Here is a 22,379-nt window from a genome sequence, read left to right as displayed (position 1 = left end):
CGGAAGTAAACACGGTCGACATTCCATGTGACACAAACGCCTTTTTTTCAAATTAAGAGTTCCTCATCGTTAAAAAACAGCGCTACTGGATTTGCTTTTGTTTGGTTTATTTTAGACGTTGTGCACCACGCTTTTTGTTTTCGTATTTTAAGACGTTTTTCTTTATTTAATGTTTTTGTTTTATTTTGGTGACCAGATCCGCCCTGGAGGAGGTGGTGCAGCGGCGGGGTTTGTGTGATGAATGTCCGCCGCTCATCTGACTCTCCCGTCGGCTTCTGAGAGGGGCGATCGCTGACTGCATCATGGTGAACCTCTGCTGCCTCTGCTGCGGTGAAATCCCTGGACCCCGCCCCCCGCAGTCCGGGCAGCCGGCACCACCACGGGAGCCCCTCTCCGTGCAGCAGCAGCAGCCTGGTGGAGGCGAGCATCTCAGACCCCAGCAGGGAGGAGAGGAACCCCGGACGCTGAAGAAGTGACGGTGCACTTGCTGTGTGCCATGCTAGAGGCGCAGGATGGTGTCCTCGGATGTGGAGTCAACAGAAGACCCAGGGGCCAGTGGTCCGTGTGAGGAGGAGGTGGAGGTGGAGGTGGAGGACTCCCCAGCCGAAAGTGAGGACAACGAGGTGGGTATGGGTGTCATTCCGAAAACACTGCTACTAGTAAAGAAAAAATATTTGATTATATTTTAAGGAGTCCCCAAAAAGGGCCACTTAATATTTTATTTATTATTGTTGCAACTGGTTTATACTGTTAGTGAAAACAGATACAAGCAGTAACTGGTAAATAATATTGGAGCTAATGGTAATGTAAAGGTAAGGTAAGAGTCTAAATTAAATAGTGTATTGAACGTGTGTGTGTGTGTGTGTCTCGGGGTACTTTTATTGTGATCCCATCTGGTGAATTGGCCCTGGTCAGTGGAGTGGAAATGATTATAAAAGCCCATCAATATTGATTTGAAACTGAGGGGGGTCTCGTTTTCAGTCAATGTTTGGGTCAAAAAGTTAATTTGTTAAATCTTAAATCGACAACAGTTCTCACGTAAATAACCACTTAGGACTGTCCTGGAGATAATTTGAAGCTTAGTTAGGGCCACAACCAGATAACAACAAATGTTTGTTAAATAAATAAAATGACTTTACACTGAAATTTTAAAAAAAAAGTATGTTGAGAAAAAATGTAAAGTACTTTAAACTGAATTATACAAGCGCGGGTCAAGACCTCTGATCTACTTGTAATGCTTATTTTGTGGATCTATTTTAAAATGTGTTGTTGTTATATGTCATTTCTGGATTGTATAGATACAGTAAATGTTTAAACTCCAGTATTATGACTGCACCTCAAATCACATGGCAAGATCAATGACTCTGTAATTTCAGTTATTCAGCTAATTATTTCAGTTTTGAAAAAAAAACGATTGTGTGCTCTTTACTCCATACGGAACTGTGAGCAGTGAGGTTACTTCTACGCCTTTGCCAGCACAGAGATAGATGATGCCTTGTTGGTTTGAATTTGTTCACTCCATGAGACATAATCCAATGTTCAAACTAGGTTTGGTGGAGAACTAATAATCAATAATAAAGTGAAATGTAAAATGTTTTGCTCTATAAGCAATGTGAGTATCAAATTAATTCAATTTGAACTACATGTCTAATAAATATGGTTATTATTTCAATGGATTATTTTTCTAGGACTTAGTAGTCTAGCACACCAGTAGGGCAACGTAATTTGGACTCTATGTGCTCAATTTCAATTTATCTAGTTTATAAGAGTGTAGAGGTGAATATTTGTATCAAAATTCAAATAATTAAAAAGTTATTGAGAACACAAGATTGAGAAAGAAAATAATTCTAATTGAAAATGAAAAAAATATATATACGTTGTTTTCTTGTGAGAAACACAAATAATGTTGCTGCTATCTTGAAATTCCCTCACTTCATGGAACATAATACTTCGATATGCTGCTGACATTAAAACTGCACTATTGTATTATACATGTTACTGTTCATTCTCTGTACACCATATGATTATGATGATTGATACATGAAATATTCAGTCCCTCAGGGTCACTGACACATGGCATCGTGTTTGAAAGCTTAATACAGAAATTGTTTGTTGTATGTTGTGAAGCGTATTCTAAGCGTCTCCTCATCCTCTCTCCTCTGCAGCAGTGTCCAGTGCAACAGTCTCTGAGTGCTTGCGTTTGCCGGGAGTCTCACTGGCGTTGTCTGCTGCTGTCACTGCTCATGTACAGCTGCCTGGCCACCGTCACGTGGTGCCAACTGACCCGGGTGACTAAGATCCGCTTCAACTCCGCCCTGACCTCCACCTTCGCAGCCTCCTTCACCTCCTCTATCCAGGGGAACTCAGGGACGGGAGGTCACTCCATGATCTACCACGACAGCCCCTGCTCCGACGGTCTTGTCTACATTCCTCTGGCCTTCCTCTTCATCCTCTACGTGCTCTACATGGTGGAGTGTTGGCACTGCCAAGTCCGCACGGAGCTGCAGCACAAGTCGGACATAGACGGCGTGTACGAGCGAGTGCTCCGGATGCAGCAGGCCGAACCCAGCATCTGGTGGAAGGCCATCAGCTACCACTTTGTCCGACGCACGCGCCAGGTCACGCGCTACCGCAACGGCGACGCTTACACCACCACGCAAGTCTACCACGAGAGGGTGAACACTCATATCGCAGAGGGAGAGTTCGACTACAGCCTTTGCGGCATGAAGGATGTTTCTCGTGACCTCAGAGGCCTGGGAGCGCATCCGGCGACTCGCCTGCGCTTCACCAAATGTTTCAGCTTCACTGAGGCGGGACCCGAGAACAATTACCTCAACCAGCGCGCGAGATTCTTTTCTGAGATAGAGGGCTTGGACGATTACATGGAGGCCAGGGAGGGAATGCAGCTGAAGAACGTGGACTTCAGAGAGAACCTCATAGCGTACACCAACCCGGAGAGGATGCCGTGGTACAATTCCCAGCTGGCCTTCTGGCTGGCCGCTCTGTTCATGCTGTCCTGGCCTCTCAGGGTGCTGATCGAGTATCGCACTGCGTACATGCATTACCGTGTGGAGAAGCTGTTCGGGCTGGAGTACAGCCCCTCCCGTGCAGGAGACAACGTCGCTGCTGGAAGCACCAGAGGTTGCAACATTCCACGGGTGGACACACTTGACAGCACAGAGATTGAGTGGCACATTCGCTGCAACCACCAAGTGATTCCAAGTTACTCAGAAGCCATGTTGTATAACGGAAACACCCCGGAGTCCAACTCCTTACTGGACACTGACAACTCCACCCGAGACTCTCATCTGATAGACAGCAACCCCACCACCACGCAGAGTTACGGGGCTCTTCGTAGTCAGGACGAACAACAGGATGAGTCCAACGGGCCGGACCGCTTGTTGGATCGGAGGAGGACCATCACCAGCTCCAGCTGTTCCTCCATCTTCTCCTGCCGTGGAGCTCTGTTCCACTCCCGCCTCTCCTCAGACGCTTCTCGCTTCTCTCTTTGTCGTATTTACGGCTCCCACCGCACCATGGCTCTGTGGAGGAGCCGCAGCAGCAACTTGACGGAGCCTTGCTACTGCTCGGACTCCAGCCAGCTCGCCCTCAGCGATAGTCCGCCCACTTACAGGGACGCTCGTTTCTTCCCGGTGCTCATAGTGCACCGGCCTGAAGGCTGCAGCCCGGAGAGCGGGAGGGGTGGTGGTCCTTACCTCATACGACGAGAGTCCTCCTGTGCGGAAACAGCTCTATGAGGGAATATTGCTGAGACATCGATCATCATAATGGATTAACTCACTATCAGGAGAAAATACATTTTGTACATTTTTTGCACACAATGCTTGTTACTGACTAACCCTTGACCCGATTAGATAACACCCTAACACACAACCTGCACGATCGCAACTTCCTCGACTAATGTTTACTTGGTTTTAATATGAAATCAATCTCTTAAATAAAAAATTTGGTGAACTAAAAGTAGTAAAATTCTAACAGTAAAATGCACGATGTCTGCAAAATGACACACAATTCAATTTGTGAGAGAATTCAGGTTGACTTTGTATATGTAGGTTGTTAAAGGTCACCAATATGTGCACTAACCTTTACATTTCAGGTTGAAAATAAAGCTTGGGTACATCTGAGTCTGATCTTTGTAAACAATGTCCATGTTTCTATTTTTTTTTAACTCCATTGAAGGAGAATGTTGAGGAGAGGAAGTGAAACAATTGCACACCAGTTCACGTCATCACTTAGATTCAAGGCGACATTGTCAGAAACTTTCCAATCTCTGCAGTCTCTTCCATGGACGTTATGTTGAAGACAATGACAAGCAAAATCAAGTCAGTTCTGGATTGAATTTACAGTAAGACCAAAGATAAATTATTTCCACTTCCAAGCCCCTGCATACATTTTATGATATTCTTTGAATGTTTAAAAAAAAAAGAAGTCAAGAAACACACTCTTAATTAAAAGCTAAAAAGATATTTATCATAGAAAATAATTGCTGTAATCTTTTCTCTGCATTTCTCAAACCTTATATACTAAGTAAATACACAGCTTTTTTATTAAGGATTCTTTCAAATGGTTGTTTTACAGATAAATAATGTATATCTTCATACATGAAAAAAAATCAGTTGGAACCTTTAGTTCAAACACTAATAAAGTACAATTTTTATAATTTACTATACATTGATGCACACATAGTCATCTGTTCTATATACAAATGGTTTCAACACAAACTAGTTCACGTCATCAGTTTTTCGTTCTGCTATGCTATGTTATGCACACTAGATGTCGCCAGTCATGGTTTCATAATTCAAAATAATTATGTTCGAGAATTTATATATAATGAAAAGAAACGTGTTTATCGCCTAATTGTGCATAAGAGTAATTTGTTTTGATATGTCAATAGAACATTTACATTGATGGTTCACATGCATTGTTACATGATTAAATGTTAATTAAAAACAAAAAGTGGAATGTAAATACAGATAGCAGTGCATTCAATAACAAAACTGACGTAACATTGACCTAAATATCTTAATATTTGAAAATTTAAAAAAATGCCAAACTACAACAAGGGACTGTAAGGAGCGCGGGAATGGAGCTGGGCGCCAAAATGACGTCATTTCCCATTTCTATCTCGGCGCTAGTGGCTGCTAACCTAAAGTCCTCCTCACGCCTAAGCGGTCGTTGGACATTTTAAACTTTTCTGAATCGACTAAGGCAACTGTTACGATCCTCTGGAACTCTCGGGTGTCCGTGTCGGACACACAGTCACCCGCGTCGTCTCGGAAAAAGGTGGTTGTTTACATCCAGGGCGGATGTGGCTCTAGCACTGCTGTCTTATCAGGATCCTGCTTCGATCTCCAGGGTCTCAGGTGTTTTGGCCATGAAGCTGCAGTGTGACGTGGAGGTGGTCAATCGGATGCTGCCCACGTTCGGGATCAAGAGTCGAGGAAAAGGAGCTAGAGCTATACTTTCGATAGGAAAACACATGGACAAGAAGAGCGAAAAGAGCAACGTTTACATGCTGATCTGCACCGCCAAGGACCGAGCTGGCTCCAAATACAAGGTCTGTTTGGGTTGGAAGTGAAGCCACGTGTCCTAGATGGTGATAAGAATAAAATCTAGATGATGATGGTCACTGACGCACCCTGCACATCATCATCACATAGGAACTTTTAGACTGAACTATAACCAAATGATATTTTGTCTTTCACTTACAGCTCAGAGACAATATCGAAAAGTTCTTCACTTGGTTTGTGGATGAAGGGAAAGCTACTGTGAGGTTAAAGGAACCTGCTATTGACGTGTGTTTGAGCAAGGTAAGATGTCTTCATCTTTGCATGCACAGTTTTTACAATCACACAATTATCATGTTAGTATTGAGCTAGTACTTTATTGGGAAAGTCAAAAAAGGATAATATTAAGTTAGAGTAATAAGACCACATTCCTCTCGGAGGATACTATTGGAGAATACAGGAATATAACTTTCTATTTATCAATTGGTGACCATTGAGTGACTCAGACTATAGATTTAAGTAAGATATATTAAGAAAATACTTATTTATGAGCATTAAAAGTCATGGGGTTCAACCAATCACTCATTAAAGACAAAATGAAGTGTTCTGTCCACGACTGGGGGTTGGTGCTGAGCCCTGTCATCTGGTCGATGCACCAACAATGGGAATGTAGCATCAGACCTGAATGGCGCAGCGATGGAGGTAGGTTATGTGCTGTGGTGACTTTCCTCTACATGGGGTGGATGAGTGGTTTTGTGTGCTTACCTAAGAGAGTTGATAGAGTAAAGATGTATTCTTTGTGGCGGGAATCCTGTTTTTCCTTGGTTTTCTTCTTTAGGAAAGACTGAAACCAAGATTGTTCGGAGACCCCCTCAGATCCAGGTGCTGCGTTAGGTCAAATCCAGGTTGTCACATCACGTATCTGTTGCTATCTTTACGACATTATTTAAAAGTTTAGATTACAAAACGGTGAATGGAAAATTTTCCAGTGCAATGATTTATACCTCTGTTTTAACTCCATATTTAGTCGTTTCTACTTCCACAAAATGAAAAAGAAACATGAGGATTTTGTTTCTCTCCCACAAATATTGTTGTTTTTTCCAGACAGTGTCTGTAAGCATGAAAGGGATAAGCCTCAAACTGTTGACTCACTAAATTGCCTAGCAGACAGTCAGACATGTTTTTTTGTGACTGCACAGACAGCAGAGCAGCCTCATTGTTCATGTTGGCCATCGAAGGGGGGGTGCATTTATCAAGACCCTGAAAGTACATGAATTCTTTCAATTTTACGCTCATGAAAGCATGTTTTTCTATTTCTATTTAAGCAAAAATCTCTATTTTTAGGCAGATGTGAACAGCTTGAAGAACTTCCTCTCGGCCGCCCGTTTAGCAGACAGAGGAAGTGACACAAGCAGCCTTCCACTTTCCACGCTCACTCCTGTTCGGGCCAAAGAGGTGGAGCAACCCAAGAAAAAACTGACCATCGTTTCTAAGAAGGATTATCCCCTCACCTCTAATTTTCCATACTCCCTGGAGCAGCTTCAGGTGTCCTACTGTAAACTCTTCCGAGTGGACATGCGAATGTTGTCGCTCAAAGGTAACCTGACTTGATGTTAGAAGGACTAGATATTTTTTTTATATGTGTAAGAAGCATCTTAACAGAAAAATATTCATCCAAACATTCACATTACGATAAAGTAGCAAAACAATCGTGTGTATCAATTAATGCTTGGCTGCTAAACAAAGTTAAGTTTTTTTGTGTCTTTGGATTTTTTTCCTCTGAACTTGTTGCTTCCAACTTGTCTTTGCTCTGTACCCCCTCAGAAGAAAGGGGTATGGTGATACTATAGTCTATGAAAAATGAAATCATGACTTTGACATAAAAACGACGGGGATTAATGAAATTCTTTGGTAAAAACTGTAACCGCACATGAAGGAAACGTCACGTTGACAAAAGTATTAAGTGATATTTTTTTCTTCTGCGTTGTATTTTTGAAATACCCTTTTTACAGTTTGACAGCTTGATAGAAATGTTTCCATATTCAACATTATATAAACTTTCCAGCAGCCCTGGACCCAGAGGCCTCAAGTAGTATGTGTTGTGTTAAGGTCTGAATCAGCGGATCTGTTGTGCGGAGTCCCTCAAGGTCCTGTTTTGAGTCCTTTATTATTTTTGCTGTACTTGATTTCCTTGGGTAATTTTTTGCTGATGAAATCCAGCTTTACTGCTCGTTTAATCCAACCGGGCACCAGAGGCTGAACAGCTTAGTTATTTTTGCTAGAGATCAAACAATGGCCACTTTGCAGCTAAATGTGGAAAAAACTAAAACTCTGGTTATTGCACCTGATGGCAAAATTCCATGGTTGAGTCAGTACTTGGCTGACTTTCGGTCAAACTGAGCCTGAGAAACCTGCGTGTTGTATTTGACAAAGACAGGCCTCTTATACAACACTGCAAAAAAAACATTTCCTTCAATTCCTAGAAAATCTCTAAACTTTTAAACATTTAGATTTTTTTTCATAGAACTGAGTGAGGTTTAGTGTTGTTGTTTTTAATTTCCTCTGACTAACACTATTTTCACACTCCATCTATAAGATTAACATGTAGAGGAATATTATATAAATATATTCTGGTAACAAAAATGTAATACAAGTAAGTCGGAGTCGGATATTTGTCTGATCAGAGTAAATTAGCTTACAGCTGTCAATTCGAATATCTCAATGAACTTCAGTGTGATTATTTAAGCAGAGATCTTATTAGGGATGATAGCGGAAGTAACGTCTCTGTCACACGTACAACAACAACATGCAATATTGTCATGGCCTTTTAAAGTATGTTTTTTAACTGTGTCTTGTTTTGATGTTTAAGTGCTTTGTGACCCTGGTTTGAGAAAGAGGCTTTACAAATAATAATGACTTACTTACTTGGGTTGCAGCTTTGCGGAAGTTGGACCTCAGTAACAACCACATCAAGAAGCTTCCCGCGACCATCGGCGATCTAGGCTGCCTGTCCGAGCTCATCCTCCACAACAACCACCTGGAAACCTTCAGTGAGGCCCTCTGCCTATCCACCCTGCAAAAGACCCTCCAGATGCTGGACCTCAGCCAGAACCGATTGCGGTACCTCCCGGCTCAGTTGTGCCAGCTTAAAGGACTAATCAACCTAAAGCTGGACGACAACCAACTCGCTTGTTTGCCTTTCCACATCGGTCGGCTCTCGAAATTAAGGTTCCTGTCCGCGGCGCACAACCAACTGGCTGTGCTGCCCGGGGACTTCCGTAAGCTCACGTTGGAGAATTTGGACTTGTTTGGGAACCCGTTTGTCCAACCCAATCCTTTGGATCACACCATGCAGCTCACCTTTCCACTGCCATTACAGGAGATGGCTTCCAGAGCCGTCGCAAACCTAAGGTTAGGATTGAAACCGATCATCATCATGAGTTATTTAAACCATTTTAAACCCGTTTCTTTCTCTTACTGCAGAATACCCTACGGTCCTGACCTCATTCCTGCACAGCTGTGTCGGGACCTTGAGGTGGCAAAGGTGTGTGACTGTACCAAGGTGTGCATCAGCTTTTACATCAAGATGGCGATGAGCATGAACCTGCACCAGGTGTCGAACACGGTGGTGCTGGTGGACGACATGGGTGGCACACATGCTCCTGTGCAGCACTACTTCTGCTCTCTCTCGTGTTACTCTGAGTTTTTGGACCTCTTCATCCAAAGAGGAGGAAGATGAGAGCTACAAAGACACATCTCTGCTAGCCTTAACTTGTTGCTTTTATAAATATGAAACCTCTGGGTCCAATGGTGGATGTTTTTGTTTATGGTGGTTTTTATTGTTAACAAGCTACATTTAAAAATATATTTGAAAAATAATTAAGCCTTGTTAATTAAAATAAAAGTATGTATATTCTTGTTTCTTGTATTTTAATGATAATAAAAAGGCTTTAGCACTGATTTCGGTGAACTGTTGGAAAAATTGATGATTCAGCCAACTCGGTACATTATGGGTTAGTTTCACCATTTGCGTGGGAAAAAAAAAGCAATGCTTAAAGTTTTCACATCATGCAAGATGCATGTGACCTTCGGAAATGTTTAGGTTATCCTTTTAATTGTCTTTTTTTTTTTCAGATCAGATCAATTATTTTTTAATAACACGAAATAGAACTAATTTTTAAGACAAAGAATATTTTTTGAAAACATTTAAAAAAAATTATACAGTTCTTATAATGGCTTTGGTGGTTATTTGGTTAAACAAAATATTAAGATAAAAACAATTAAAGAAGTTTTCAGACTGACAGCTAGCATGGCTAATCACTAAGCTAGCAAGTATAGCATCTGGTTTTCTTCACTTTACATAACAGCTTAAAAAAACTTTAAATGCTTTTAAATGCCAAGGTTGCTTATCATACTCTAACTAATAAAAATAACACATCCATAATTTAAAATAGTGTGGGAACTAATTACTGGCTCCAGTATAGTGGGTTTTTATTTTCAAAGAAATACCTTATTTAAAAAAAATAAAGAATTTGTCCATGTATTTGATAGATTTGATAGATTGATTAGAGAACAAGATATAGATATCTTTTAAATGTTGTAATTCACAACTGGTAAATTAAAAGTGAATCAATTTCAGTAATTACTTAAACTAGCAACTGGATTTGATTTATGTTTGTTTTTTGTTGTTTTTTTTAAATAAAAAAGGCCCCTAAATAAATGCACCTTGATTAACTAGGCCACAAGATCACCTGGACTGAACTCTGTCAAATTCATGAAGCAGTGTCATGTTGTTTAGAGGTCAGTAGGTGGTGCCATCAGTTTAAAAATGCTGTTATGTTTCATTAAAACACTTGTTCAAAACAGTTTCAAATTCATGAAGCAGTTTCATGTTGTTTAGAGGTCAGTAGGTGGCGCCATCAGTTTAAAAATGCTGTTATGTTTCATTAAAACACTTGTTCAAAACAGTTTCAAATTCATGAAGCAGTTTCATGTTGTTTAGAGGTCAGTAGGTGGCGCCATCAGTTTAAAAATCCTGTTATGTTTCATTAAAACACTTGTTCAAAACAAAGGGAAATAGTGCTGCGACCACCATCTAGTGGACTCTGAAAATAATGACACAGTTTCATGAAGCTCCATCAGACCATCATTAATTATGTCCTTCAATGCCCTGTTAATTTCGGGAAATTTTTAATATCGGTGAGTGGCATCATCCAACCAGGAAAACATTGCCTTCATCAGAGCAGGGGAGAAACCTCAACCCCCCAAGACCCAGGGGGGGTGCTCACAAAAGCAAGGGATTTGCATCTCCTTGTTGACCTCGGGAGGCAGTTGCGATGGGATGTCCAGACATCTTCACAGCTTCGACACTATAGCCAGACATGGTATTGAAAAATGGCATAAATTGTGAGATTCAGAAATGTACTGTACTGTGGCACATAATATAGATGATCATCATTTCCCATCCTTGAAATATTTAGCTGGATGGAATCGCAGCGAAAATGAATGGAAGATACTTAGGAATGAACTGCTACTTTCCTCAATAATCTATGTTACATTTCACTTCAATGTTAAACACGAATGAAAAATAATAATTTTAGGTAATATTTGGCATAATAAGTTGCTCATCTATCTATCATATACATGTTTAAAAGCTTGAAAGCTGGGCAGGAAAAAGTGTAGTAAAGAATGAGGTTGATGTAAAAAACAGTTATTTTATTTGCATGCTCTGAAAACCCAAATTCATTTCAAAGCTTTTTCAAAAATTAGTCAACAAAACTTGAACTTTTTCAAGGCTAAGTAAAATTCTGATTCTTCTCAGCCATCTATACTGTTGATCGTAGTTTATTTTCTGCCCAGAATCTCTACTGACCGGCTTACCGCTTGTCAATCAAGCTCATACAGCAGCGAGTTCTGGAAAGTAAACCCAGCAGATGTGGAGTGATCGGAGATGATGGTTTCCTTCCCATCCTTGCCGATCTCACGCAATATGGCAGAAGGTGGTTTTGGAACAAATTCTGGAGTTTGGATGATCTGTTCTGTCGGGAGGTCATCTTCATCCACAACATCATCTTCCACAGAGCTGCACCTGTGTGGAACATTTCTGTCTGCAGATCCCTCCACCGCTTGAGGGACTCTGCAGATCGTTTCAACTGCCTCGATCGGACTAGAGTGCTCCGTGGTTGCCTGCAAATAAAAACAATCATCAATAGTTGACACACTTTGGTCCAAAACTTGACTGTCGGGTTTCAGCTCTCACCTGATTGGTCTTTTTTGAGTGTTCCATGTGAGGCTCCTGGTGTCCCTCTTCATCGTCTGACCTGAGAAGTTGTTGGATTACCATTTTCTCCTCCGCCCCAAAATCATTTCCTTCCTCTGTTGACGGCTCACACCTAACTTCCATCAGTCCATGCTCTTCTTCACCGCTCTCTTTATGTTTTTGCTTAAATACTTTGCTCTTTTGGACCTCCGCACTTTCAATTTCCTCAGCAGCTGGCAGACAGATCTCACTCTGTGTCTGAACCTTCTCATTCACATATGTGTTCATCTCAATGCTCTGTAGCTCTTCCAGGCTTCCATGCATCTTCTCTTCCAGCTTCTTTCTTTTCTCAAAATTTTTATTTTCTAGTGCCTGCCTTTGTGTCAAAGCACTTTTCAAGTTCTCTGTTAAAGCTTTATTTTGGCTCGGCTCTTCTCTTTCTTCAACCCCTTCTGAGATCCTCTCTTTCCTGCTGTCCAGTTTCTGCAGAGTTTCTCCAATGTCCACCTCCTCTACTTCCACATCCTGCTCTTCTACTATCTTCCATATGTTCATGACTTCTATTTTCTCATTTTCTTTTAATGTTTCTTCTTCTACAGTGTTAAACCTCTCCTTCGTTGTGTTCACTTCCATGTTCTCCTTCATTGTGTTCACTTCCATGTTCTCCTTCATTGTGTTCACTTCCATGTTCTCCTTTATTGTTTTCACTTCCATGTTCTTCTTTATTGTGTTCACTTCCATGTTCTCCTTTATTGTTTTCACTTCCACGTTCTCCTTTATTTTGTTTACTTCCATATTCTCCTTCATTGTTTTCACTTCCATGTTCTCCTTTATTGTTTTTACTTCCATGTTCTCCTTCATTGTTTTCACTTCCATGTTCTCCTTTATTGTTTTTACTTCCATGTTCTCCTTCATTGTTTTCACTTCCATGTTCTCCTTTATTGTTTTCACTTCCATGTTCTCCTTTATTGTTTTCACTTCCATGTTCTCCTTTATTGTTTTCACTTCCATGTTCTCCTTCATTGTTTTCACTTCCATGTTCTCCTTTATTGTTTTTACTTCCATGTTCTCCTTCATTGTTTTTACTTCCATGTTCTCCTTCATTGTTTTCACTTCCATGTTCTCCTTTATTGTGTTCACTTCCATGTTCTCCTTCATTGTTTTCACTTCCATGTTCTCCTTTATTGTTTTCACTTCCATGTTCTCCTTCATTGTTTTCACTTCCATGTTCTCCTTCATTGTTTTCACTTCCATGTTCTCCTTTATTGTGTTCACTTCCATGTTCTCCTTTATTGTTTTCACTTCCATGTTCTCCTTCATTGTTTTCACTTCCATGTTCTCCTTCATTGTTTTCACTTCCATGTTCTCCTTTATTGTGTTCACTTCCATGTTCTCCTTCATTGTTTTCACTTCCATGTTCTCCTTTATTGTGTTCACTTCCATGTTCTCCTTCATTGTTTTCACTTCCATGTTCTCCTTCATTGTTTTCACTTCCATGTTCTCCTTTATTGTGTTCACTTCCATGTTCTCCTTTATTGTTTTCACTTCCATGTTCTCCTTCATTGTTTTCACTTCCATGTTCTCCTTCATTGTTTTCACTTCCATGTTCTCCTTTATTGTTTTTACTTCCATGTTCTCCTTCATTGTTTTCACTTCCACGTTCTCCTTCATTGTTTTCACTTCCATGTTCTCCTTTATTGTGTTTATTTTAATCTTCTCCTTCAATGTGTGTACTTCCTTGTTCTCCTTCATTGTCTTTACTTCTATGTTTTCCTTTGTTAAGTTAACATCTACATTCTCCTTCGTAGAGTTAACTTCCATGTTGTCCAACATTGTGTTAACATTTATTGGGTCGACTATGTCCTTCTTCTTTGTGTCCATCTCAGAGTCTTGCTGGCGGTCTACCTTCTCCTTCTTTCTAGAGTCTTTTGTTTCAGTCTCATTGCCTGCTATAACTTCTCTTTCATGTTTCGTCCTGTAGTCCAGTTCATCGTTCTCCTTCCTTTTGTCCTCCTCAGGGCTCAGGACATTTTTTGGAGAAGGTAAAACGGGCAATGTCACCGTTAGCTGTCCCTTATGTCGGTTAAACTTCGCTTCTCCCTTTTCTCCGTCCACTGGGTAAGACAAAGGCAGCTCCAGTCTGTATGATGGTTTCTCACACTCTAGCAGCATCATCTTCTCCTTTATGTCCAGGTGTGTGTCCGCCACAGTCTTCAGCAGAGGCACATCTATTGTGACAACTATTTCTTTGGGTCTGATGTTCTTGGTGGAATCCATATAACACGTAGCATAGTCCTGCATATCAATATATGATCGATATTTGATGTCGTAGCGTGGCTTGGTGGGTTCTTTGGTGGTCTGAGGTTTGACTTCGAACATTTGGGGCACGGTAGGTTTGAGTTTTTGCTCTGGATATGGAAAGGAAAATGTTTCATTTTGTGATTCCTTAGCGTTATATCCGGGGATTGGTTTACGAATTATACACGGCTGAGGTGTTCCTTTGTACTTGACCTTCAATTCTTTGACATTTTTAGAATCCAGTGTTACTTTAAACGCATCCTGTACCCCCTGGAGGGCTGTACTCTTCACCATGTCCATAAACCTGCTGTTCTTTCCTGCCATGTGCAGAGTATCCGGGTTGAAAACCACATCATACACCATGTGTTTCACTCCCTTTCTGTCACTATGTTGTCTTCCGGGATGCAGACTGTGAGGCAGTGACCACTTCTGACCCCGGCGTGCGTCCTCGGATCGCCCTGGAGAGCATTCAGGTTTGGCCACTTGTTCATTGGAGCAGATGTTGATGAAACACTTCTTCTTGCCGTCCACACTGGTCCGATAAGCTCTAAAGGGTTCTGGGTGGATAAACACAACGTGGTTCCCTCTCTCTTGCTCCAAAATCGTCATCTCTTCCTCGTATTTCTTTTTGTTTTCGGGATCTGAGATTTCCTCCGCGTACTCTAGCAACATTTGACGGAATGTTTCGTCCTTGAAAGCTTTTGTGAATCGGTTGACTTCTTCTGAAGTAATGTCAAGTTCTCTGAGTTTTTCACCGATGTCCATGATGAGATGACTAGAAGATATAAACTTGAATATTCAGGTTAATCTTATTAAATGTTAGTTGTTTTTTTTTAAAATTCTCGTCTATTCAACTATTTGGCTTCTTGTTTACGCTATGAAAAGATTCGACTTACCCTTTGATTTAATGTATGACTGTCTTTGTTCCTCTGGTCTACTAAGACTGTTACATCCAATGTTTCAGTTTGCATCTGACGAACAGACGCAACACTTTGTTGTCGTAACCACAGCAACACATGATACGGTGCAACCATTAATAACGTCCGAAAGAAACACCATGTTAGAAAAACAATTTTGGAAAAAGAAAAAATATGTGTTTTTATATCCTTGTTTAAATTATTGTTAAAGTTAGAGTTAAAACGATTTAGATGTGTAATGTGCATAAGCGCAATACATGTTAAGTTCTTTTTAGGCACAATTATTTTTTTTCTGGTCCTTCTGGAACCTCAATTTCAAATATCATCACAATATATATTAATATTATATATTGAATACGTTTCTTTGATATATTACATTTTCTTGACTAGCATTTGTGTGGGAGCCTAAACTGATTCTCACCAGCAGATGTCCTCGTTGACCAAATATCTAGAGCTGCTATGCGCGACACTATGTCGGTCAGTAAGGCGAGAGGGGCGGGTACACGATGCTCGGATGTGATTGGTCGCGCCCCCAACACTTTACATTTCCTTCTTTGTGATTGGAGAGTTGTGCTGTTACTAGGTGTGGGACTACTGCTGTTGTGTTCATAAATGTGTGTGATAGTCAAACGCTGTGTAGATTATGTGACTTCATGTCATTCCCCAAACGAATAAAGCATACTAATAAGTAAATTGAAAGCGAATTTGACTTGTTTTTCATTGTAAGACTATGAATATGCACTATGAAATACTGGCCAATGGCAGATTTAGGCTGAGAGATCAGCTTTCAATTGGTAAGTGAACTCAGTGTCCCCACATGATCTCCCTAAACCAGCTTTTACAACCTCAGATTTTCGTGCAGCCGGCAGGAAACTAGCCACAGGCCAGTCAGCACATTTGGAATCACTTAAATCCGATTCAGCTGTATATAAGAGAACCGCAGCGGGGAGTTCGTCATGACACACACACAGGAAGTGGGCGGCTCAGAGCGTTTTATGGCAACAGATTGCTGACTCTATTAGGATCCTGCCTGAGATAACCTTAGGCTTGTCCAGAACTAAGAAAGACTATAGTTGATTTTCATATTGAACCTGAAGAAAGAGACGAAGTGAAGCACATTGATGAGTTTTAATTACAAATATGTATTAAATAATATGAAAGATCAGTTCATATAATCAAAGTATAATTGCAATATTGATGATTAATATTCATATAAACATTTTTATATTTCCTCAAATAGGACAAATAAATGTGTTTCATAATACAACAATACATTCACAAAAGTGTCATCACAATAAAGATATTAGAGAAAAAAGATACTGATGAAATGTGAAAGACATATTTCATACAAAGGCTTTGGCAAGTAAATATTACCCATGGAAGTAAACAAAGAGTCCAGTTGTACAAATGAGCAGTATCGAGAAAAAAAGGTCCAGTGCATGTAATCTTTCATTCCCGTAAGTAGAACCAGAGCAGCCTCATGTGCGCGGATGCTCTTGTATCCCTGTGCAATGTCAGGTGCAGGTGCCGGCGTGGTCGCCTAATGTGAGCCGGCAGGTACCAGCATGCTCAAGGTGGCCAGTCCCTGCTTCGGGGGGATCGTTTGGGCAACACTTGCTTTGTTTAAACTCTGAATGTCAGCTTGCCAGGATGGAGTTTTTTTGGTGGACATATGGCGCCGGGCGTGTTTCGTCAGGTGGTCGCTGCGCATGAATCGCCTGTCGCACACGGAACACACAAACTTCTTCTCGCCGGTGTGTGTTCGTCGGTGGCGGGAAAGTTCGTCGGATCGGGCGAACCTCTTGTCGCAGCCGTCCCAGCTGCAGCTGAAAGGCTTTTCACCTGAGGGTAGAGGAATCATCAGGTTAGTCACTGGAGAGTCATGCACCTTTAACAAAGAGATCACTCTTTTCACACGAAACTGGATGATACTCTAAAGAAGCTTACCTGTGTGTGTCCTGAGGTGGGCTTTGAGGTGTGAGCTCTTAAAGTATGTCTTCCTGCAGCCTGGGAAGTTGCACACGTAGTTTCTTCTTCGCAAAAAGTCCATCTTTGTGTTTGCGTTGCTCCCGGTAGGCCCGGTCGGGACATACAGGGGAGCAGGAGCGAGAGGTAACAGCTTGGTGTTGCCCAATGTCATGACGGTCGGGGGTCCGTGCGAGACTTGAGGCACGGAGGACTGAGGGAGCACCAGCATCACTGTTCCCTGAGGCACGGCTGAGCCCACAATTAGCGGCTGCTGGACCGAACCGGCATTAGATGAGGTCGGCTGGGGGAGAATGGGTGTGGTGGTAGTCCGAATTCCAGTGCTGGACGTTTGCACCGAACTGGGAATGAAGGCTGAAATTATACCTGATTGGCTGGTGACTGGGAACATCTGGCAGATGATTTGAGGGCTTGTTACTGGAGGTGTGGAATGACTTGAGGGAGCAGGCGGAGAAGAAAGACTGTCCTGTGATTGGGTGCTGGCAGGAGTGGGTGCGGAGATGAACCACGGTTGTGTCGGAGTGCACTGCTGCTCTGTTCTTGAGGTGGTTGGTATGACTAGACCAGTGGCTGATTGTGTCATTATCTTCTGTGGAGGTGTTTTTGCGATGCATTGCTGTTGGCAGACCTTTAGTGTCGCAGTGTCTACGGGTTTATCCAGACCGGGGGGGACCGAGATGTGGCAGGCGGTGGTGTCTGCAGTGTGGCGGATCACGCTGGTCACCATCGCTCTGCAAGGCTGGGATGGAGGCGGGAGGCATGGACTTTTCTTGGAAACCGGGGCCATCTCAGGCTGTCCACATGCAGCAGCGGTGGAAGTCTCAACAAAGCTGGGGCTCTGAGGGGGAGTCATGCACTAGAGAGAGGAGGGGTGGGGGAATTAGCTCCATTGTAATAACAGAAAAAACATGTCTGCAGGCTCCCTGTTTTACAATAGCTGTGAACACAGATCAGTGCGAACTGATTGCTCTTAAATTATTCTTATGAGAGGAGTTACACTCTGATCAACAGATTCGTAGCTGCTTCTCCTGCTCTCTGACCTCATCATCATTAGCGGATCACAAAACATGAAATCTCAGGAATGTGTATGCCGAACAAACACCAGGTAACACTTACCAGGGATGACAGAGACACAAAGTCTTTAGAGGGCTCAGGGATCTCCGGGGGGAAGAGGGAGTCGCAGGAGTCTGACGCAGGGGTGAGGGGTCTGGGCTTGCAAGGGTTCAGCTTATTGCTGCCGAGAAAGTTACCCTGACCCCATGAGCTCATGCACACTAGAGCTTCTGCTGCTTCCAGGTCTGTGTACTCCAGAGCAGGAGAACAGCTGCTGCCGGACTGGTTGATGTCATGCTTCCTTCTTTTGGGGCAGGGACCGCACTGACCTACATACTCCACCTGAAAAGAAGTACATATATGTTCACTATATTGTCTTTTTATAAGCCATGTTAGCAAGCAAACATCTGTAGTGCTGGTGACTCCATTGAAACTCTTAAGTCACTAGTTCAGCATCTTTACTTCCTGGGTCAGAGGGAGGGGGTCATGGAGGCCAATGGGCATGAAGCCAGACCACCTCCCATGGCCAAATATAGACCACATAGCGATGTGAGCCATGTGAAATCCCCACAAAGCGGGTTTGCATCAGGAAGTTGAACATAGGACTGAAACTTTTAACGCCATAACGGACAGTAAACAAGATTAACTGTTTCTTTCTAGCACTTTAAATGTATCACATTAATAAACTACTGGACAAATATCACTGCTATTTAAAATGCTTTTCAATTGAATATGTTTGTTCACACGCAAAAAATATATATAATCACATGATGTAATATAATAAAATATCTAAAAATAAAATGTAACCACTACTGTTCATATTTATCTTTTTAATTATTAAAATTTATTCTGTGACAGTTGAAAAAAAATCGCAGGAAAGGAGGGAAAGTGAAATACAAAAGATCCGCTCACCTCGAATGACTCCATTTCTGTATATTTTCGCGATGCCATTGGAAAAGATCGCTTGTCAATAAGAGTCCAAAACAAAGAGACTGCAGTCGCTGACGCTGCTGCTCGTCCTCTGGCTGGATTGAAGTGTTTTTTTTGTCTTAGACTGGCTCCCTTTTCTCTCAGCTGTGTGTGTAAACCACGGGGAGGAGGAGGGGAAAAAAAAGAAAAACAAAACTCGCAACACGTACCGGCGGGTGGCAACACTCGGCCAATCAGAATCGAGTGTGTGCTGACGCTCGGCCAATGGGAGAGCACAGCGCGCGTGAACACTGCATGCACAATGGGCGGTTGGAGGAAATAGGGTGCGTGGCCGTTGGTGGGCGTGGCTAAGAGAGTCAGCCGTGTCAGGGTAAACCCGATGAACTGCCATCCGTTAAACTAGGCAAAAGGTTATCCAGTGTATGCTGCCTTTACGGACTGTAGGAATTTATGAGCTCGCAATGTTCTCAGCTTAGTGACGCATTTTCGCGGAAACTAGCTTCATATTTGTATTAAATAACACCAAAGATTTGCACATGTATTATTTTTTTTTTATCATGTAGTGCACCCTTTACGCAACACTATTTGTAAGCAATCATTCTTTACCACAACAACTATAAACAGAATGTAGTATCAAACGCCAGAGATCTGTGACAAACCTAAAGAATTTCACTTTCGCTCTTATCAGGAAATGTATACTTAATATTCTTTCTGTGGATCAAATAAAGAAATGTTCATCTGGTCTATTTGTTATATAAGTTCTAATTTGTGTGGCTTTTGATCGGTCCATTTTCAACGCACAAAATAAGCAGTTGAGAATTTTGAGAAAACAACTATAATTGATGTACCTTCATTATTATTTGACAAAACAACCTTGTACTATTATTATGAACAGGCTAAACACTATTACAGAGTAAATGGAAAGCTTTACATTTCCAACGACACGTGAACGCGTCGTCTGCGCCGCTAAAGCGCGGGGTGTTGTCTTGTTATTTTTGAAAATGTTTGTGTTGTTTTGTCGCTGAGAAAGTGGACAAACAAAAATGTAAGAGAAACATCCACATAACTATTTGTATGAACAAAAGGTGGATAAGACTTTATTGTAAATATGTTGTTTTCTGGTTGATATTAATAATGAACATTTTTAATGGATTATTAAAACTAACTTGATTTTGGAGACATTTATTAAACATGGAATAACAAGATGTGAGTCATGAGCTTCCACCTGTTTTGTCTGTGGGTGTGGTACATTTCTTTAAGCAGTGGATTTCCCCATTTGAACTCATCACATGGACAGCTATTTACGTCCTGGTATAGCCTTCCTTAGAGTTCTTTGTTGCATATTAAAATAAGTTAACAATATGTATTTATTTATATATTTGTTTGAAAAAGGCTTTACAACGGCCTGATGATTCAGTCCATTCGAAGGTAAGAAAAACCTAGAAACCGAAGTCAGTCTTGACCTACTTATGAAGTTATATCAGCAGTTTGGTTGGACAAAAAGAAAAATGTGTCATGACCTGAAACACAGCTCTAGTCGCCTGCGATGAAAAGTCATCGAGTTAACATGGATTTATTTTAACTTCACCTTATATGACCACATGTGCGTTAGCTCTCCTGGTGTTGTCAGGCCAGAGATGTCACGTAAGCGTGACCTCAGGGATCAGGCAGAATCTACAGGCGGTAGGTAGGAAGCCCTGCAGAGACGTGCACGTCTAGCAGGAAGGTTGCACGTCCTGGCGCCCGGCTAAAGTAGGCCAGTCCACTTCAACTTAGGATCTGGAGGAAAGGTTATGCTGGCCCTATTTGGGCCTCCACAAGCAACTCCCCCATCCCTAGAACACCAGGAGCCAAGTCAAAAAGTGTGTGGGGGGGGAGTTGCCCCAACAGGGTTAAATATACCACCCAGGGTCTATATTTCACAAGAAGCCCCTGAACTCTGACAGACTGGAAGACAAAAGTGGAACTTCCACCTATTTCCAAGAATTCTCGATCCAACACTGCAACTGCTGCATTTCGAATAGATCATCTTCCATTTTTAATAACTGTTAAATAACTTCACTACTATCACTAATAAATCACTAGTGTCATTTAATGGTATTTTGAGCAACACACACACACACAACTCTGCTAACACTGTCGTACCGGTTACGTTCACAAAAAGCATTCTGCTTCAAAGTTGAAGAGCACACAGACGCTTCTTTCAACCGCCACCTCAATGCCGTCATCTCGGTGAGAGGACACAGTCGAACCAGATTCCTAGTCTGCATGAACCCCTTAACCTCCTCCTCCCCTTTATTTCATGCAACGTGTTCCTGCTGCCCGTATGCTTCAGCCTATGTACTTTCTATACGTCGTGTACGCATTGAGCTAACACAGAGTTCTACTATATATATATATAAGTTCAATACTTTAAATCAAGTCAAGTTTTAGCTTAAGAATACAATTAGATCTACTGATTTGCATATTTCTCCACAGTGTGAATTCTTCTTGAATGAACGTCCAATCGAGGTAGAGTATCTTTCTCTGTCCCGACTCCCACATCCTAAAAAAAAAAAAAAAGTTCACTTGTGTGGCAACATTTTCTGTGGGTGTGAGTTTTTCTTACCTTTCGAATGAACTGGTGACCTTTCCAGGATGTCCCCCCGAGGCTCATTCAGGTAAAGACTTCAGCATTCCTCGACCACTGGACACATAAAGACAACCATGTATACAAATACACACATTGAGAAAATGATCATTACTATCACTTCATCAACTTTTTTCTTCATGTGCAATACACACGAAAATCATTATATATTATTATTAAAATATTTAAAAATAACCACGAAACCTTTTTAACGTTTTAATATAATAATTTGTTCGCATTGAGCCTTGTAAAATACACAGAAAAACGTAATGTGATGGTAGTTTATTGTACATGTCTTAATAATAGAATAAACATTCACTATTATAATGATGATTTAAGTAAGTAAGTAAGTAATTTTTATTTATATAGCACTTTTCCAGACCAGGGTCACAAAGCGCTTAAACAATCAAAACAATATTCAATAGTAAAGTATATATTTTAAAGGGCAAGATAAAACTGATAACACAACAGGAGTTCCAGAAAATCAAGGAAAAGCCTGAACAAATAAAAACGAAAAAGGCAAAATTTTAGTGAGGATTTTAGTGTGTAATTTGCTTTGATTTAGACGAAAATGATATGTAAATGTGCCAAATCAGCAAATTCTACAAAAGTGTTGAACTTCTAAAGATGTTCAACAATGAGAGCGACTTGTTGTTTTGACTCTGTAATTACACAGGCGCTCGATGGTGGTTTCAATAACAAGCGACAGCTTACTTTTCCACGAGCTCAGGATGCTCTGTGCACCAGAGCCCCCCTCCCCCCCCCTCCACACTCACCCC

At 41.4% G+C, this 22,379-nt stretch overlaps 4 protein-coding genes across 4 annotated transcripts; 2 read left to right on the top strand and 2 right to left on the bottom strand.

The window, feature by feature from the left end:
• Positions 1-202: 202 nt before the first annotated feature.
• On the top strand, positions 203-4,052 carry LOC148060974 (transmembrane protein 151B). Its single transcript, XM_087779487.1, has 2 exons — positions 203-623; positions 2,166-4,052. Exons 1-2 carry the CDS (start codon positions 513-515, stop codon positions 3,756-3,758), a joined length of 1,704 nt encoding a protein of 567 aa, XP_087635613.1. The 5' UTR covers positions 203-512; the 3' UTR covers positions 3,759-4,052.
• A 1,099-nt stretch (positions 4,053-5,151) lies between these two features.
• Positions 5,152-9,446, top strand: lrr1 (leucine rich repeat protein 1). Its single transcript, XM_087780308.1, has 6 exons — positions 5,152-5,304; positions 5,377-5,578; positions 5,733-5,831; positions 6,873-7,125; positions 8,465-8,939; positions 9,012-9,446. Exons 2-6 carry the CDS (start codon positions 5,396-5,398, stop codon positions 9,265-9,267), a joined length of 1,266 nt encoding a protein of 421 aa, XP_087636434.1. The 5' UTR covers positions 5,152-5,304; positions 5,377-5,395; the 3' UTR covers positions 9,268-9,446.
• Positions 9,447-10,828: 1,382 nt separating this feature from the next.
• Positions 10,829-15,396, bottom strand: dnaaf2 (dynein axonemal assembly factor 2). The gene is made up of 4 exons (XM_087780352.1): positions 14,982-15,396; positions 11,788-14,860; positions 11,409-11,714; positions 10,829-10,897 (listed from the first exon to the last, which is right to left on the bottom strand). Exons 2-3 carry the CDS (start codon positions 14,848-14,850, stop codon positions 11,415-11,417), a joined length of 3,363 nt encoding a protein of 1,120 aa, XP_087636478.1. The 5' UTR covers positions 14,851-14,860; positions 14,982-15,396; the 3' UTR covers positions 10,829-10,897; positions 11,409-11,414.
• Positions 15,397-16,116: 720 nt separating this feature from the next.
• Positions 16,117-19,302, bottom strand: LOC148060971 (Krueppel-like factor 11). The gene is made up of 4 exons (XM_087780123.1): positions 18,954-19,302; positions 18,105-18,383; positions 16,950-17,844; positions 16,117-16,844 (listed from the first exon to the last, which is right to left on the bottom strand). Exons 1-4 carry the CDS (start codon positions 18,990-18,992, stop codon positions 16,543-16,545), a joined length of 1,515 nt encoding a protein of 504 aa, XP_087636249.1. The 5' UTR covers positions 18,993-19,302; the 3' UTR covers positions 16,117-16,542.
• Between the last annotated feature and the right edge of the window lie 3,077 nt (positions 19,303-22,379).

The sequence above is a fragment of the Callionymus lyra genome, chromosome 18, assembly GCF_982586985.1.
Source record: "Callionymus lyra chromosome 18, fCalLyr1.hap1.1, whole genome shotgun sequence".
NCBI classification, from domain to species: Eukaryota; Metazoa; Chordata; class Actinopteri; order Syngnathiformes; family Callionymidae; genus Callionymus; species Callionymus lyra.
The sequence above is the reverse complement of the archived record's forward strand: the minus strand, read 5'-3'. Positions and strand labels throughout refer to the sequence as shown.

What these genes read in the sequence shown, in the direction of transcription:
- LOC148060974 (XM_087779487.1), top strand. Translation starts at nt 513, where the DNA reads ATGGTGTCCTCGGATGTGGAGTCAACAGAAGACCCAGGGGCCAGTGGT. An exon ending in CCGAAAGTGAGGACAACGAG is followed by an intron (nt 624 to 2,165) that starts GTGGGTATGGGT and finishes TCTCCTCTGCAG; the next exon opens with CAGTGTCCAGTGCAACAGTC.
- lrr1 (XM_087780308.1), top strand. Translation starts at nt 5,396, where the DNA reads ATGAAGCTGCAGTGTGACGTGGAGGTGGTCAATCGGATGCTGCCCACG. An exon ending in GAGCTGGCTCCAAATACAAG is followed by an intron (nt 5,579 to 5,732) that starts GTCTGTTTGGGT and finishes TTTCACTTACAG; the next exon opens with CTCAGAGACAATATCGAAAA. An exon ending in GCGAATGTTGTCGCTCAAAG is followed by an intron (nt 7,126 to 8,464) that starts GTAACCTGACTT and finishes CTTGGGTTGCAG; the next exon opens with CTTTGCGGAAGTTGGACCTC.
- dnaaf2 (XM_087780352.1), bottom strand. Translation starts at nt 14,850, where the DNA reads ATGGACATCGGTGAAAAACTCAGAGAACTTGACATTACTTCAGAAGAA. An exon ending in ACTCAAAAAAGACCAATCAG is followed by an intron (nt 11,715 to 11,787) that starts GTGAGAGCTGAA and finishes TTTTATTTGCAG; the next exon opens with GCAACCACGGAGCACTCTAG.
- LOC148060971 (XM_087780123.1), bottom strand. Translation starts at nt 18,992, where the DNA reads ATGGCATCGCGAAAATATACAGAAATGGAGTCATTCGAG. An exon ending in CAGAAATGGAGTCATTCGAG is followed by an intron (nt 18,384 to 18,953) that starts GTGAGCGGATCT and finishes ACTTCTTTTCAG; the next exon opens with GTGGAGTATGTAGGTCAGTG. An exon ending in TTGTGTCTCTGTCATCCCTG is followed by an intron (nt 17,845 to 18,104) that starts GTAAGTGTTACC and finishes TCCTCTCTCTAG; the next exon opens with TGCATGACTCCCCCTCAGAG.